We start from the raw sequence: 18,147 nt of genomic DNA on the forward strand, positions 1-18,147 counted from the left end.
TGCGGGGAGAACTTATTTTCTAAAAGAACATCATTTTCTCATTACGGTGGCCTCGGTCTGGGCACTTCTCCAACGTTATTAGAGGCAGAATGCTTGAGTGCACTGACCATCTCCTCCTTGTTCCTGAAGCCGGTGAAACACAGTGACAGGTTGAGCATGGTGGTGCAGTACAGGGGACGGCAGGAGAACGGCAGTGGCTGACGAAGAGAAGCAGAGAGTTAGATATAATCAAACTGTAGTGGGAACATTTTACATTTTAGAGCTTTTATGATGCTACAAAGTGGTTCGCCATGTTTTAAGCTGCATGAGTAAAGGGGCAATAGGCCCTGTGCAACATGTTCCCATAATAATGACTGTTTCCCGTCGGTTTTATTCCTATGGGGAGTTAGAAATGTCTTGTTGAAATTCCAGCCGGCACTTTTCCTGATTAGTTAATTACATAAAGGTTTAATGCGCTTTAATCAGACTTTACATTAGCGGCACAGACACTTTTTTCCAGCAAGACATTGTTTGGGGACGAACACGGCGTAAAGCCAAAAACCATTTACTGTCAAACTTGTTTATTCACACAGTTAAGCCGACATAATTAAAAAGATAATATTCCCAAAATAAAATGTTATTGTCTTTGAAGTGATCACACAGGCCTCACATCTCCACTTTAAAAAAAAATGTATGTAGGAAAATACAAAGAAACTCCTCCATAAATTATACAACCCCAATGTGATTAATTAATTACAAAGGCCATACTTAACACAAGTACCACCACTAGTAAATGTGTAATAAATATGTGGCAGAAAACATGCAGCTATTGTTTACTTACAACATATTAAGTGTTAGGGTGGAAATACTTCACCAAGTAGCTAGGCCTTAATTTGTAGCAAATAAATGTTAAAATGGCTCCACAATCTGAAATTATTTTTAAGAAAACTTGAACAGCAAGTGCTTCAAGCTTTCTTCTATTTTTTTCAAATCTTGTTTTATTTAATATTTACTTTATGACAACAGGGATTGTACAACAGGAAGTAAACCAAAAACATTTCATGCAAGGAGCCTATTCAGAATTTCCCAAATTACATTATAATTCTTCAAATTGTTTCCAGCTACAACTTGAAGTCTGCCATGTTACATTATGGCTTTACACACAAATAATATTCAACTTTGGAGTGGAACTCGAAGCTTGCTGAAAGTTGACCAAAGAACTTAATTCCAACATTATATGAAGCAGACATGGTGGGAGTAAGTCAAATACATCCTCCGTGAAATGAAAATATATGGCTGATCTGGCTGTGCTAATTACTTTCTGAGCAGGCCTTAATTAACACATCGTAAGGTAAAGCGCTTAAAGAAACTTGACTGCCACCGGGCCGGAGCCACCAATACACACTAATAGAATAACGAAGAAGAAGCTAACAGGCTAACGGGCAAAGCTAACTGCGGACTAGCGTCACTTTAGACAGTATTTACAGCCAAGTTTGAGTGAAGTAAATTATTTCCATTGTGTAATTGGATGTACAATATCCCTCTCTCCCTTCGCCTTTTCTGTCAACGTAGTATTTACTCTCCAAGACAATTAATAAGTTAAAAAAATCGTAACATGCTACGACGCCTGCAGTTGCGCTTATGGCCTCCAGGGGCAAGAGTTACTTAGTACTGCTTTAATGGCATCTTTTTATTCACTGGCAAAATCCTATAACGAGGCACCATGCAGACACTAGGGCCGGGTACCGTTAAACAATACTAATCAGGTATTTAGGTACAACTGTTATGGAAAGGTACCTTAAAGAAATTACTTTTTCCAATATATTCCCACCCATTTTTTCACAAATATTTTTGCCTAATGTTTTGCTCACATTTTATCTTGTTTTCCCAATTTTCCACCCCAGTTTTTGATCACTTCCCCCTTAAAATTATTCCCCCGTTTTTCATACATTAGTGTCAGTATTGAAAATATTTCGACATTGAAAACCAGGTATCGTTAAAATACTGATATGAAAAAAGAACTAAACTGTACCCAGCCCGAACAGACACACTGCCTTTCTCACACAAAATACCTAAGAGTGATTCACCAAAAAGTTAAAATATTACACCGTTGAAGCAAGGACAGTATTCTCATTCAGTTGTACGACGAACCAATGGCAGTGATTATGCTTTCAAAAATCCAGGTTCAGGTTCTTTATTAGACGAAGGTTCTGTTTTTGCAATGCTAATAAGTTGCGTGTACGAACGCCTGACCTTTATCAAACACCGACTGGCGCTTGCTCCTGAATTTTGATGCCACATTACATAAAACCATACCTTCCTACTTGGCCAATCCCAACTTTTTCTATGCATACACAAAAAGTTGCGCGTAACCGCCGGCTGATGTTATTTGTTTGGCAAATTGAGTTTTTTTCCCCCGGACTCTTCTGAATAAATAACATACCTCTTCCTTGGCGGCGCAGTGCAGGACGACGGGGGGTCCCACGATGCGGTTGTCTCGTTTGTAGAGGTAGGTGTAGTCGGCGGAATCAAAGTCGGTCAAAACAAAAACCGTCTCAAAGTCAGTGTTCTCCCCGTCCCCGAACTCCTGAACGCTCTCGGTCATTATGCACGGGGTATTGATGTCCTGCAACGGAGAAATGAAGTGCCGTTATCCAGCTGAGCATGAAGGACTGATGCGCCAAAACAGAAGAGAGACGAGGCACCAATGTGTTAGGGTAAGAGTCTTTGCTTTTTAGAGTGTCGTTATTCATGTTAGGACAGACACTGACTGAACCATTACAATGTTATGACAATCCAGCTTATTTCATCATTAACACATCAAGGTTTTAGAATTGGTTAATGAAGATCACTATGGAAGCACTAAAGTTATTTTTTGTTCAATTCGATTACTTCCCCTTCTCAGCTAGGAAAGGGTGGATACGAAGCAGCGACCCAAGTCTTCCTTACGAATGTTTCTACTGCAGTGGTTCTCAACGGATGCAGCTACAGGACCCACGTTTAACATATTACGACAAGCAGCTTTTGTCCCAGCCAAGGCTAAGAACATTTCAAACAGTGCTCTGTAAGTGTGGTCCGTGTTAAAACAGCCGCTGTGAAGGACAACAGGTTCTCTTTTGCTAATGAGGCGAATCAAAATATGATGTTGCTAAATGTATCATTGATAATATGTAAAGTTAAAGGGGCCGGACGCAAGCTAGCCATTTTATACTCACTACTGCCACCTCAGGTCATACGTGTAACTGCACCTTCTATTATTATTAATATTATTATCATTATTTATTGAAACAGGGACAATGTACAGAACCATTAGTCTTTACAAGAGGATATGGTTTGTACCAGATTTAGCTCAGCAGCTATTTTCCATCCGCAGTCCCTGGAGAGGCGCGTGCATGACGGCACTTCAGACACCTTTTTGAGTGACAGTGCAGGATTTTAGAGGCAGTTGTGGTGAACAGGTCTGGGCTCATTCTACTCATTCTTAGGACATTGTTAGAACATTTAGGGGAGGAAATGAGATAATTTTACCATTTTTAAACTCCATTTAGTCCTTTTAAATCACAAACAGGTATGTTATGTGGACGTGTGCATGCTGTGTTCCTATGCTCTTGTACATTGCACTTTGTACTATTGTGAGATCATTTCTTATTGTAATGATTTCGGGCCACTCCTTTTGAGCAGAATTTCAACTGCTCAAATAATTAATAAATTAAACTAAACTAACTAATTCTTGTTTGTTACAATGGCAAATCCTAATACAACCTTCTGTATAGCAATACGATATGCATCGCAATACAGGGGGGCATTTGTTTGTCCCCTTGATTAGTTTAGCCATATAATTAATATCTATTTGTTGGTTCAAGCATTTGATCATAAAGCTAATTATCAAACAATTTATCACCTGGGATTTTAGGCAAAACTCTGTGACCGAACAGTTGAGAATCACTGCAGCACTTCAGACCGTCAACGTCTCAAGTAACTGTACCTTTAAGTGGTTTAAAGTTCAATAGTCATTTTGTTTGTTGCCACGCTTTGTGGGTTGTGGAAAATAGAAAACAGTGACAACACAACCAGGAATATCCTGAAATCACTGCGAGTGGTGACACCAGCAAAAAGAACAAAGCAAAATAAACAAAATCAAAAAATTAAATCAAAAAGTCTGAAAACATCAGTGCAATAATAGATTTTGAGACTAGTTTGTTATGAAACATGGATTAGGATGAGGATAACATTTTGGAAACGTAGACTTATCACCAATGGAAAAAAAACATTTTGACTCTGATTTTCTTTATAATGAAGGTCTGGATTGGCTCGACAAACAGCTTGACTCCTTTGAGAAAAAAAAAATCCCATTTCCTGTGCGATAATCATCTGGAATTACCCGTTAAACTGCAGCCTACAGTAATGGGCAATTGTGAAGCTAATTGCATGTTTCCAAAATGTTGAATATTAGATCAGTTTAAAGACTAGATCCATCTTCAAAATTAGCTTTAATTTCCACTAATGGCTGTTACAACACAAGTGAATAAGCATTAATCAATTGCGTTTTTCTTTTTAATCGACTTGCATTAAGTTTATGATCCTATTAACTGCAGGAAGATCTTTAATACTTCCATAATGTGACTTTTAAATTGAAGAACCCACTTAAAATTCAGATAAGTCTAGTTGCCAAAGACGATGAACGTCGCTAAATTTAACCGGCTGCAAAGTGCAAACCCTTTTAAAACGCCATAAAGATATATAGAAAATCATTCCAGCATACAGTGACATTTAGGTGTACGTTGGTGTGGACTAAGGCTGAATGATGACTTTAAATTGCAATTGGCAAAAAACTGCAGTTACTTAGATAAAAATGTCACAAAATCACCTGTGCCCATGACTCGTTATGAATGATACGACATTCTAATCCGATGGTTTTAGCTTTAGATTCTAGAATTAGTTTAGCAAGTATTATTTCAGCGCTGATGTGAACGTTGCAGGACATGAGCACCTTTCACACTCCAAAAATAACTCAATTAAATGAGTTGCAAAGACCCCATATTAGCAGCCATCCTCCTGGTAGAGGTTTTCAAAGTTGTCAACCAAACTGAGAGCTTTTAATTTATGATGTGTTTCCCCTCGTCAAAACCACACCCGGAGTAGTAAATAAATTCAAACTAATCCACGCTGCTTTCAAGAATCCTGTCAAATTTGTTCTACAGCTGAAGCTTTCGGATCTGTATGTCCTGGATTTTATCGTGTAATAGATGAATGTTATCAGCTAAAATTGAACGATTGTATGCACTATGAACGTGAAATAGCAACATCATAATGTTTATATGCCCCAATTATGCTTGATATGTCTACTTTAATCTCTTAACCCCCACCTGAACAGATCATAGTTTGTCAAGTTTAGAATTGTCCAAATGTAAAACCTTCTTGAAAAAAAAAAAAGAGTCAAGATCGCGACGAAAAGGAGGATGAAAACCAACAACAAAGTGGCAAAAACGTGCCGGAAAAGCAACAATAACACAACAAAAAAAGCGCCAAAAATGCAGAAAAGTGACCAATACGTGACAAAGAACTGACACAAAAAAAAGCGATTAAATAGCGCCAGAACAAAAAATAAAAACACAGAAAAAAAACTAGAAAAACAAAAAGCATTTTAAAAAAAAAAGCCGAAAATTAGGGCTGAACGATATGGCCAAAATTTCAAATCGATATTTATGCCAGATATCTCATTGATAAAATATAACTACGGGTTCAGTGAAAATCAAGAATTTTTCAAAAAATAAAACTATCATAATACAAAAGAGTGCAGTTTTACTGATAAAAATCTATATCGTTTTTATCATGCTTTTTCAATATTAATATCTTGGATGTTCATACCTCGATATCGACACAATAACGATACATCTTTCAGCCCTAACGAAAACAGAAACGTTTCAAAAATGTGGCAAACGTGGCCACAACGCAACAAAAAAAAAAGAGTCATGGTCAGTTTTGTAGGTCTTCGCTTTCAAATGAAGTCAGGAAGCTTTTAGATTTGGATAAAGCCAGCTTGAAAACCAGCGATTGAATGGATGAGCGGGGAGAAGCATCTCGGATGAAGAGGTAAAACACCCCAGTACAGCTGACGCCTTTGAAAACCTCTACAACAATGGAAACACCAGGGTGACTGAGAGCAGCGTGTGATCTCTGGCAGTTGCATTAGTTAAAACACAGATAATTACAGGCCATGCAGTGATGGAGTGAGCCGAAAAAGTGAATCCAATCCCCAGACAGACACACATTTAGAAGCACACGTTCTACTGTACCATATTGACAATAGATTTAATCATCATTTTCTCCTCGGGCCCCGCCTCTGCATCCCTTATCTTTACCACGGGTACTTCGATAACTCTGATGGCCTGGAAAAACCAACCAGCAACAAGTCAATGTCACACAATGTTATCTGAAAATGGCATCCCTGAAAGAGAGACGACGACGGGCCTCGGAGATGCCCGACACTCCGGGGAAGTTTAGAGAGACCTGCCAAAGGAAAGTGGATTATTTCAGGAGTTTTGTCAAAGTCACAATTGTCTTGGAATGTCCCTTTAAGAGGCGTCATTTTCACAGAATGAGCTCAATTTGATGACAAGCTGCAAATGCACGACTCAGCGTTAGGAATTCAACATAAGCAATAATCAAACAATAAGAATGTACTTGATTAAAAAGGTAATTCAAGCAAATCAAAGCAATAAAAACACACAAGGGGTTGTCAGCAGGGATGCACCGATACCACTTTTTATAAAACGGATACGAGTACTTTGATTTAAGTACTTGCCGATACCGAATACCAAAACGAGTACAAGGCAGTTTCTTCAACATACTTTCATACCACGAGTTAGCGGCTAGTTTAGCATCATTAGCCTGAATCTTGTAAACACTGCAGACTCCACGCTGCAGCACTAACAATATTTAGCTCTGGTTAAATCCAGCACAGACTCTGATTTAGAGAGTGTCGTCTGTAATAAAGTCAGCTCTATGTGGATTATTGTATTTCCACTAAAATGTTATCATTTTCTCTCATCAGCCGAGAGCTGTGTCCTGCAGGAGCACCGACCGCACGTCAAGTGGTATCTTTCTGGTATCGGGACCTCATGAATGAGTATGAGTACAAGCATGTGGTATTGGCCCGATACCCGAAATTGGTATCGGTGCATCCCTAGTTGTCAGACAAAACGTTCAGTGTTATTACGCAGCACCATTACATTTAATTCACCTGCCAAAAAGCCAGATTGATATTACATTGTAAATAGCATTAGCGCAGAAAGCCTTTTATTGAGATATTTACTAGGGCTTAATGATTTTGCCAAAAATCAATATTGCGATTTTTTTCAATCAATTTTGCGATTTCGATTTTATTGCGATTTTCCGCTAATAACTTTTTGTTGCAATACAATTAAATATATACTACTGATTTAACAAAGTATTCTGGCTAATGTTTGTTTACTGGAGAATAAGACGGATTAGATTCGTCTGTAACACTCGTCCCAGAATATGGCGAAAGACTGCTGTGGAGCGGAGGGAGCTGCGCAGGAGGAAGAGGAAGGAAGAGGTGGAAGAGCTGACCAGTGCAGGACACCACGCTTTGAAACAGGGACAAACCCAGGAGGCCGTGCAGCGTTTCAGAGGAGCAGTGAAGGCAGTACTCTGGTTTCTTTCCGTGCTGGTCAGGTTGGCCCAGGTCTAACACCTAAAGCACTCACTATAGTTTGACCTGAAGATTCTGCAATTAATACAATTTAAATACAGCGAGTCCATTTAAAAAGAAACTGCTTTGAAACTGTAGCAATCGTGATTAATGCGTTTGAACTTTCGTCTTCTTCATGTTTACTAGACTGAGTTTAATGTGACATCTGAAATATCTAAATTGACTAATAATCAAAGAATATGTAGATATAACGCAGAAACAGCCACTGGCCCAAACAGCAATCACAGCTGATAGCCGACTTAATTTGTCCTGTTTGCTATGAATCAAAATGGACAAAACGGATTCAGTGCAACGATGTAAGATATGAAGTAGAAAATGTCTTTGTTAATCCGAACAGAAAGTTTCCATTCTCAAAACTAGAGAACTATATGAAAAGGACAAGTATAAAACAGCAAGATATCGGATATGAGCACGTTTTATCTTGAAATCCGATTATTATTTTTTCTAATGTGGAGAAATTAGAGAAAGACACCAGTTGTAAAACAAACTGGTGTCTTTATAAGTTCTTAACCAGAACTTATAACAAAATATTTATCTCACAAATGCACTACACCAACTAGATACAACTGAACTTGCACAGCAGCAGAAAAGCCCATCAGGGCATCGCTGTTCGATAACCTCAGCCGGCTGCTCTGGTCGGAAACGCTTCAATTCTATGTGGTAAAAATAAGAATAAATTACAGTATTTTTGCACATTTCTTCTCAAGGTGAACTCTGGCTCTGTGTGGGATCTTCAGTACCGACAATCCCCCAGACATCCTTTAGCAAAACTCACTCGCTCTAATGTAAAAAACTACGCTTTAATGCTCCCAACTGAAAACCAAATATAGCATCTCGCTGCTGGTACAGTCCTCGCCGCCTTATCTGTGCAGCTGCAGGTGCACTGTGGTCGGTGTGTACTGCAGGACAAGGCGAGAAGGCTTTTTATCCACAACATCACTTCAGCACTCCTCTTACGTCTGCTCAACTGTGACGTTACTTAGCACTGAGGCAATTAAAGCCATTCTCATAATTAATGAGTTATTGAAAGATCATTTGGGGATCCATGATCACTTGAGTGGGTTGTCTCTCTAATCAAATTTCTGGTCTTTTGCTACTATCTGTTCACCGTGCTGGGTTTAGTTCACAGTGCGCGTTGCTTTTCAGCTCTCCAGTTCAAAGCAAACCCACTTGTGTTTTCTGTGAAAGACGGGCCGGGCTCGCTGAGGAGCAGGGCTATTCAGACGCCTCTCAGTAACTATTTGGTGAGGGCCACCTCTGCAAGAGCCTATTTCAGAGTGTTTCAAATGAAACCAGCCCAAAGCACAGACTGATGGATCTGTGTTGTGCTGAGGGCAAGCTACGAGTGACCAGGAAACTCCGGTTTATAGCCAAGTCAGAGCATTGACTTTCTCCCTCTGACTCTGCACGGGGCTGCACGGTTTGATATCGAAACACAATCGAGGTTTTGACTACTGCAATAACCTAACGTCAAGAGGCTGAGTGTTATTTATCTTTTTACATCTCTCTGGCATTTGAGTGATAGACGTCCCCAATCAGAATAGTGGCGCAGTGCAACAGATAAAAGGTCAGAGTTTCCATGAAGCAGATTCTAAAGTGTTTAGACAGGCACTATGTGACTCCATTTCGGACTTATTTTAGTCACGTGGCTGTCCCCCAGAGGTACCCTGAATGGTCGGGGAAACTCCTCCAGAAGAGGGCGCTATCCACTTAAAAACAAATATTTTTGAAAGATTTGCTCAATATTGTTCTAATGTGGTGCAATTTGAGCGAGAATAATTATGTTGTTTGACATTCGAAAAGTAACATGACATCCCTCGCTCATCATTTTAGCTTTAGTTTATACATTTAAATGTACCAAATATAAATATCGAAAATCGAATTGCAATATTTGTCCCAAAATAAAATCGCATTTGGGTTTTTGTTGCCTTGCTCTGCCACACTATTCTCTGTCCACTCCACGTCTGGTTACGGGGCAATTTGAACGCACGGGCCTAACGTGCAGATTGTCAGTGAAATGAACCAATTAGCGGACGTGACGACAGCCGTAGTCCAATTTACAACATATGAACTGAATATAAACTCACGCAGAGAACGAGGAGGCAAAATCCTCGACTACTTGATCCATGATTAGTTGTGGCAAATGTTAAATTTAATTGAACAACTAGGGCTGTCAAGATAATTACGATATCGACTTATCGCTCAATAAAGAATAGATAAACGATACATTTTTGGACTCCATATTTATCGTCTGTACATTTATTAGAATCTCCCCCGCTATTTTTTCTTTGTAAAACTTTGATTTCTAAGTGAAGCAAATTGACTTACATTATATTTCATGTTTGTTACAGCTTGTGTGGTATAATAGGATATGATTGTTTATTTCTGAACAAAGGGTTGCTGTCATTTTTATGCTTTAGAGTTGACAGTATCAAGTATCGTTCGAATCAATATCGTTTATCGCGATACTTCCCTGCCACAATTTATCGAACTTCAAATCTGTTATCGTGACAGGCCTACGAACAACAAAGTGGTGCAGCGAGCGAGGTAACCAATGACATGGCCAGACCCACCTTCTTTGGCGCAAACCTTTTTTTTAAATTTATTTATCTGTAGTTTTTTAATTTATCTGTAGTCTGTTCATCCCTATTCACATGGTGTCTCCTGTCCCACTCCCCCTCGGGAGTGTCTGTCTAGATTGAACGGAGGAACCCTGCATTCTGGAATCTGAGGACTGGACGGTCTTTGATCTTGGCCCGTCTGCTGAGGGATCCTTCGGCCCTGGGTCTCTATAGCCTGTCCGTCCATGGGAGTGGATCTCTCCTTCTGTGGTTCTCCCCAAGGTTTCTCTTTTCTCCTGCCGGGTTTTTGAGTTTTTCCTTGCCGTGCTGGAGAGTCTAAGGACGGGGGACGCCCACGCCGCTCGTCACTACCTCCTATTGGACATTATATTTGCCTGGATTCACCTGAACTTTAAATTGTCATATTTACTGCTGTTTTATTGCCTTAATGTTTGGTGCAGCTGTGAGGCGACTTCTGTGATATTGGGCAATACAAAACCATTCAACTTAAACTTAAAAGAAGTGGGTGTGGTTTATCAGGCTAGGGTTTTTGTCTACATGATGCAGCCCTACCTGTGACCCACTTAAGACTATTTATGTAAAGCCAAGTGTTAGTTAGTGTCATGTTTTGTAAGGCGTGCCCAACCAGAATCGAAAACAGCTTGTTCTTCTTAAGCAAACCAGTCAAATTCCGGAGCCGGATCAGCTCCAGACTTCACTGACCATTTGTGAAAGAATGTGCCACTTCATGGTTTCAAGAAAAGACCCCTGCAGCATCAGCAGTTATGCATTCCGCAAATTCATATGGCAAAATGCAAAAACCTTTCATGTAGCTCGTTGAACCAAGTGGTACAACGCTGATCCGACTCTTGTATGAAACAGACAGTTTAATCTCGGCGAGTCCTCAGCGTCAGCCTCAGTATTTCAGGCACATCTCTAACAGGCCCGCGGCGCAGAGGCGGGTCGGGGTAATAGGAAGCAGCAGAGCAGAGACAGAGCACAGCAGAGCAGACACAGAGCGAGGGGCGATAGAGGGGGCTTTACCTGCACTGCTTTGACCAGAGACGGGTTGCTCCCAGCGTCCCTCACCAGAACCACCCTGGTCTCCACTTTGGGAAGCATCTCTGAAATAAAAAAAGATAGTGAGAGACAGAAAAGTGCAACGATGCGGGTCAAGCAGGTTATGACAATTATTCGATATATTAACATAAATTGCAGTTTTTAATGAACACAAATTCATAGAAATGGCTTATGACTTCACATTAATAAGATGATAAAGTAAATTTGACATAAGAACTTACAAAGAAAGAATAGCTTAACCCCTTAACTCCCACCTGAACTGAGCACATTTTCTCCAGTTTGGCTTTACCCCAGTCCAAAAGCTTCTGGAAAAAAAGCTGTGAAAAAGCAACAAAACTGAGACGAAAACAATGATGGAAATGTGACAAAAATTGAGAAAACATTGACAAAAAAGTGACGAAAAATTGATGAAAAAGTGGAAAAAATGTCACAAAAATGTCACAAGAAATTGACAAAAAATTGACAAAAAAAATACAAAAATGTGACAAAAATATGACAAAAAAATTGACAAAAAAATACAAAAATGTGACAAAAATATGACAAAAAATTGATAAAAAAATGGACGAAAAAATGACAAAAATGTGACCCAAAAAAATAAAAAATTACAAAAAAATTACAAAAATGAGTTGAATACCCAACAAAAAAATGAAAAAGATCCTCTTGGTTCAGGCGGGAGTTAAGACGTTAAGCAAACTGAATGCTTCATCTGGCAGACCTCAGCCATTAGTTTGCTTCCTCCCTTTTCGGTGACGACTCGGAACGTATTCCTTATTTGAGCGGAATATCAAATGTTCCAAAATAAAATGGAAACTCATCAGGTTGAACCAATTAGAAATTAATTATTGCAGCTTTATTTTCATCTTGGAATTAAGGCAGCAGATTTATCACAGCAGGGGGTGAATGGAATTATTTCAGTTTGGAAAAGCTATATTCCCCTCCTGGAACCGCCACCTTAACGTGTTGGAGGGGTTTGAGCACCCGAATGATCCTGGGAGCTCTGTTGTCGGTAGGGTCTCCCATGGCAAACAGGTCCTAGGTGACGGGTCAGACAAAGAGCGGTTCAGAAGCCCCTTATGAGAGACCAACAGGCCTGAGAATCGTGAGGCCGTCCTTCTGTGGACCCACCACCTGCAGGAGGAGCCATAGGGGCTGGTGCAATGTGATTTGGGCAGCTCCAACAGCTGTCCCCACGACCCGGCAACGGACAGGTGGAAGAAAATGGATGGATGGATGGAAAAGCTATATTGTGCAGTAAAATGTATAGTTTTGGGACATTGTCTTTTTACTTACAAATAGCGCTTTTAACCTCTTAACCTCTGAACTGAACACAGCACATTTTCTCTAGTTTGGCTTTCCACAGATCTAAAAGCTTCCTGAAAAAAAGCATCTAAATAAAAGAAAAAAGCATTAATATATGTCACAAAAAAGTGGCAAAAATTTGATGAAAACGCCATAAAAATGCCACAAAAATGGGACAAAAATGATGATGACACCAAGATCAATTTGGTAGGTCTCAGCTTTCAAATGAAGCCTTACACTAGCCTATAGTCTCCTGTCGAGAAGCTTTGAGATTTGGGTAAAGCTGAACTGGAGAAAATTCACTCGGGGTAAGAGATTAAGTTACAGCTTCCTGAATAAACTGCAACACCTTTGAAGCAGGGAGTCATTTTTATGCTTTGCAAACACCAAAACATCCTTTGTACATCAAGTCTTGCACACTCCATAGTACATAGAGACCTTCTATATAAGTTTCTACACAGGTTTTAGAAGCTTGGTTTCAGGTGTTCTCTCAAATGTTGATGCTCCTGGACGTGTTGAAAATGTACACAGTGAACCGAATCTTGATTTTAAAACATGAATAGCAAATCTTAACAATTACGTTTCTTTACAGCGTTGTGAAGTAGAACTCGGGATATGTCGTAATCCGAGAAATTTCAATATTTATAATCTGAAGCAATGCCAGAAACACTGCAGGGGTGGCTTTGTTTTTGATTTTTTGGGTTTTGTTAGACCAACCTTCTGCTTCTTCACAGGCCATGCCCAGAAACGTGTGATCCCTGGTGGTTTCAGCGATCCGCGAGTCATACACCGACGAATCCACCAGCAGACTGCGGGCCATCCCCAAAGTCAGGATACTGCTGTCAGCCATGGCAGCGACCCCGACGCACTCCCAACTGTCCAAGATATCAAAAGTTACAGGCCGGGAGACGCAGCAGCACAGAGCGGCCCGGGTAAGAGAGACGAGAGACAGGAGAGGAGGAGGAGGAGGAGGAGGGCGACAACTGTCAAAGCGCAGGGCAGAGACAGTTCAAATACAAGCACTGCAGCTTTCTGACAATGCACCTGTATCTGAACCCAGACAACCCTGGGCAGGTGGAGAAAGTTTTATAAAAAGGAGAAAAACTTGATCCAACTATACAAGTGATGTATATTCTCAATTCTCAACCGGTTAACTTTTGACCCTGTGCGGTGCATGGTCTTCATTTCAGGAGGTAAACATTTCATATTCAATAAACGGCTCGAGTCGGCGGGTAAAGCAAGTGATGAATGGGAAAGCGCTGCCTCTATCTTTACAAAAACGGTTTGTTTTAAACAAGTCTGATGCTTTTTATTGATGGAGTGTATGTAGTTTTTCTCCACTACCATATCTCATTTAGGCTTACTGTATGCATGAGCTTGTAGTGAATTGCATAGTGTTATAATGTGCTTTATTTTAGGCTACAGGCACAAAATTGCAATAATTGTTGTTAAACAAAGGAAAACAAAATGCCCCGAAAATGTTAATTTGACTTTGAATGGAATAACTAACTGGAGAGGGTGTCAGAATTCAGGTTTTTAGGAGTACTGTATTATTAATAAATGTAAATGGAAGTCACACACAGCTTATGTAAGAAATACAATTTGTAAAAATGTTGCTGTTTTGAGTCAAGTTAAGTTTATGTTAAAGGAACAGGCCACCGTTTTGCCATACTGAGATATGTTCTTACCTGAGCTTAGACGAGTTGATGCGTACCTGTCTGGTCTGTGTGCCAGTGAAAGAGCGTGGTCGCTTCCAACTTCACCCCCGTTTGGAGCTATAGGAATATACTGGGAGAGGCAGCAACATCTTTGTCTAAGCTCAGGTAAGAACATATGTCAGTATGCAAAAACAGTGGCCTGTTCCTTTAAAATACAAGGCAATGAGAATCATATATTGTTCCTATATTTTACAATATTTTATGTATTTATTGGAGGTATGGGGTAATTCTAGGGCTACAACTAACGATTATTTCGTAATCAATTAATCTATCGACTATTTTTACGATTAATGGATTAGTCGCTTGGCTATGAATGGTGTAGGAAAATAGTATTTTTTCCATTTTTTTATCACATAAAGTTAAAGTGGATCCGCTTGAGGACGTGTTGATGGGGTAAACGTAAAGTAAATGTTTGTTGGAGGCTCTTGGTGCTAATTCTGCTTCTGATTGGATGAGACAAACAGATATTCATGAAATTTACAATGTACAAAGTTCACTACATACACTTGCTATAAAAACAAAGTAGGTTTTCATCAAAAATACTACATTTTCATGTAATTTTTGCTCTATTTGAGTCTGTGTGAACCAGAAAACGATTCATCGATTACTAAAATAGTTGTCGACTATTTCAACAATCGATTAGTTGTTTCAGCCCTGAGTAATTCTTATATAACCAATTAAATGTCTTTATTTATGTTGCATAAAAAAGGGCTATAAGAATAAAGAATAGAGATGGTCCAAGAGAATATATCACTGGACTGTTTCTGAGATCAGGACTTGGTTTCTTTACAAACTATCAAGTGTTCCCAACAAAACACTGCCTGTTATCGCATGGACAGCAAACCCTTTTTACTGTAACAGTGAGACAAGCAGAAGAAATAACGACTTAAAACAACCTTTTGCAGGAAACACTCGAAAACAAATGTGTGTTTCAGTATCTGGTGTGAAACAATGGAACTCTCTAGAAAACAATCTAAAATGTTGTTCAAATATTCTTTAATGAAAAAAACTTACATTTGTATAAAGGGGAACAGGCCACCGTTTATACATAGAGATATGTCCGTACCGGAGCTTAGACGAGTTTATTCGTACCCATCTGGTCTTTGTGCGTGCGCTCAGTAGGGCTGAAACGACTAATCGCTTAATCGACGACTAATCGATTATTGAAATAGTTGACAACTATTTTAGTAATCGATTAATCGTTTTCTGGCTCACAGACTTAAATGGAGCAAAAATTATATAAAAAATGAAGCATTTTTGATGAAAACCTACTTTCTTTAGGGTCTACTCTGTAATGTTTTGTACATTGTAAATTTCATGAATAGAGCCTCCAACAAACATTTCCCTTTAGTTTACTCCATCAACACATCCTCAAGCAGCGCCACTTAAGCTATATGTGACAAAAAAAAAATATTAATTATTAATCGTTTAATCATAAAAATAATCGACAGATTAATCGATTACAAAATAATCGTTAGGGCAGCACGGTAGCACAGCGGTTAGTGCTTGTGCTTCACTGCTAGAAGGTCCGGGTTCGATTCCCACCAAGGACGGGGCCTTTCTGTGTGGAGTTTGCATGTTCTCCCCATGTCTGTGTAGGTTTCCTCCGGGTACTCCGGTTTCCCCTAACACTAAAAACATGTACAATAGGCCAGGATGTATGAGAGTATGTTTGAGAGTGCGCATGGGGGACGACGGATGGAAATTAGCCTAAGGCTACAATCCGGTGTGGCTTGTTCATTAACTTGCACTGTCCCGACCAAATAAACCATAAATAAATAGTTGCAGCCCTAGTGCTCAGTCACGCCCAAAAGACCAAAGATGTTGTTAGCATTTGGCCTCTCCCAGTTTATTCCTATAGCTCCAAACGGGGGTGAAGTTGGAAGTGACCGCGCTCTTCCACGGGCGCACACACACCAGACAGGTACGCATCAACTCGTCTAGCTCAGGTAAGAACATATCACAGTATGGAAAAACGCTGGCCTGTTCCTTTAAAATCAAACGTTCATATAAGCATGGGAGCAGGAGTTTATAAGATTTTCTTCATCCTTCTCCTGTTCTTGTCATGGACTGTATTATGTTGTCATATCTGTTATTTAGTCCGTTAAGTTGTCAAAGTAAACGGATACACAACGGATACCTACTAACAGAGGAAAACAAAGTAGCCCGATGCATCATCACCCAGTAGATACATTTGTAAACCGAGGTAGACAGAGTTGTCAGAGAGATAAAGTTGGCAACAAAAGAGCTTTATCACAGGAATGTTGAATTTCGCCAAAAAGACAGAAAGGAAAGGAATGCGCACGAGAGCAAACAGTACTGACTCAAACACATATGAAGAAACATGGTAGTTTATAAAGAAGTAAATCCCTTAAAAGCATACACGGGTTAGCTCATGGGTTGTTAAGTAGCCTACGATGCAAACGTAAGTTATGCATAGCTTTAGTTGAACGTTATTTCACGTTAAGAAACCACATTCCCAACGTCATGCGTGTTCAATGTTTGTTTACGGGGCAACTATATATAATCTCTTGATAAATACAAGGAAATAGAAAACCTCAACTTACCCACGAGCTGTTGTAGTTACTGTAGTCCTCTATCGAGAGAATGTGAAGCGATAAGCTAAGAGGAATCCAGTCAAAGTGAGTGCTGTGTGTCTGTGCTAACTCGGCTAGCTTAGCAGAAACTTCCCAATGCGACCCGAAAAAAAAAAAAATCCAAATTCAAAGCTCCGACGCCACCATCGCTCCGTTTACTCCCTTTTCCCGGCGTGAATGCATGGTTAAAGCTGTGAAACGCTGATGAAAGTGTGTCTCCTGCGCTTTATTGACAGGTTTGTTCGGTCCGCAGAGCTGACAGTGCGCTGGTGAGGAGACTCGATTCAAAAAGCAGGGCAAACAAGAGCCGCGCGTCCTGATTGGAGGAGACGGTCACGCGCAGGCCCGACGCGCCCGCTGATTGGTCCGTTCATTCAAATCACAACGCACGGCCCCCTCATGAGGTAATTTCTTTTGCGTGAGGCAGAAAAGGCAGTGGGTAAAAGGGGCTATTATCGGCACTATCGTGGGAACAAACCATGGAGAGATAACAAGGAGAAGACTGACTGGTTTTGCGGGTCTGCCTTATTATACCTCACCTCTTCCAAGAGAGAGCGTTTTGGATCAGGGCTTGATATGAAATTGTTACATAATTAGGCTACACAGTGGAGAAACTCACTTGTTGGCTCTTAACCTCTTAACCCCCGCCTTAACCGAGCACATGTTCACCAGTTAAGCTTGACCCAAATCTAAAAGCTTAGGACAGGTGTGTCAAACATGTCTGGCCCTCGAGATGATTTAATCTGGCCCCTGCCCTGTAGAGCATAAATTCCAGAATGTCAAAATAAAAGCAAGTCTCATTCATGTGCAGAGATATTTTTTTTTAAATAACCAGAATGCTCATTGGCCACAAGGGGGCAGAATGGAAAGGAAAGAGTTTGTTTGTTTGTGTAGTTTATTTGAGCAATTGGCTTGTTGCACAATGTGGCTATGCTAGTTCCTCTGAGCTGAAGCTGTGGGCGCTAGTACTTCCTGTTCGTATTCATTTCCATTAAGATTAGCTCAGACCAGTGAGTTTCTGGTAGAAATATTTCCATATAGGAGACGTTTATGTTTGTGAGGATCAGAGAGTTTGTCTGGAAGCTAAAGGCTAATTTAACCTCTTAACTCCCGCCTGAACCGAGAGGATTTTTTTCGTCAATTTTTTGTCACATTTTTGCCATTTTTTGGTCAAATTT

General features: G+C 40.0%; 1 protein-coding gene across 1 annotated transcript in view; it reads right to left on the reverse strand.

The window, feature by feature from the left end:
* The window catches only part of ect2 (epithelial cell transforming 2), a 66,414-nt gene extending 49,241 nt beyond the window's left edge, over window positions 1-17,173 (reverse strand). Inside the window, exons 1-6 of the mRNA XM_079574870.1 lie at window positions 16,940-17,173; window positions 13,372-13,529; window positions 11,320-11,399; window positions 6,276-6,368; window positions 2,423-2,605; window positions 108-197 (exon numbers count right to left, since the gene is read on the reverse strand). Of these exons, the coding sequence (XP_079430996.1) occupies window positions 108-197; window positions 2,423-2,605; window positions 6,276-6,368; window positions 11,320-11,399; window positions 13,372-13,504 (579 nt within the window). The 5' untranslated portion in view covers window positions 13,505-13,529; window positions 16,940-17,173. The remainder of the gene's footprint in view (window positions 1-107; window positions 198-2,422; window positions 2,606-6,275; window positions 6,369-11,319; window positions 11,400-13,371; window positions 13,530-16,939) is intronic.
* Between the last annotated feature and the right edge of the window lie 974 nt (window positions 17,174-18,147).

Source organism: Gobius niger (genome assembly GCF_951799975.1).
Source record: "Gobius niger genome assembly, chromosome: 17".
NCBI classification, from domain to species: domain Eukaryota; kingdom Metazoa; phylum Chordata; class Actinopteri; order Gobiiformes; family Gobiidae; genus Gobius; species Gobius niger.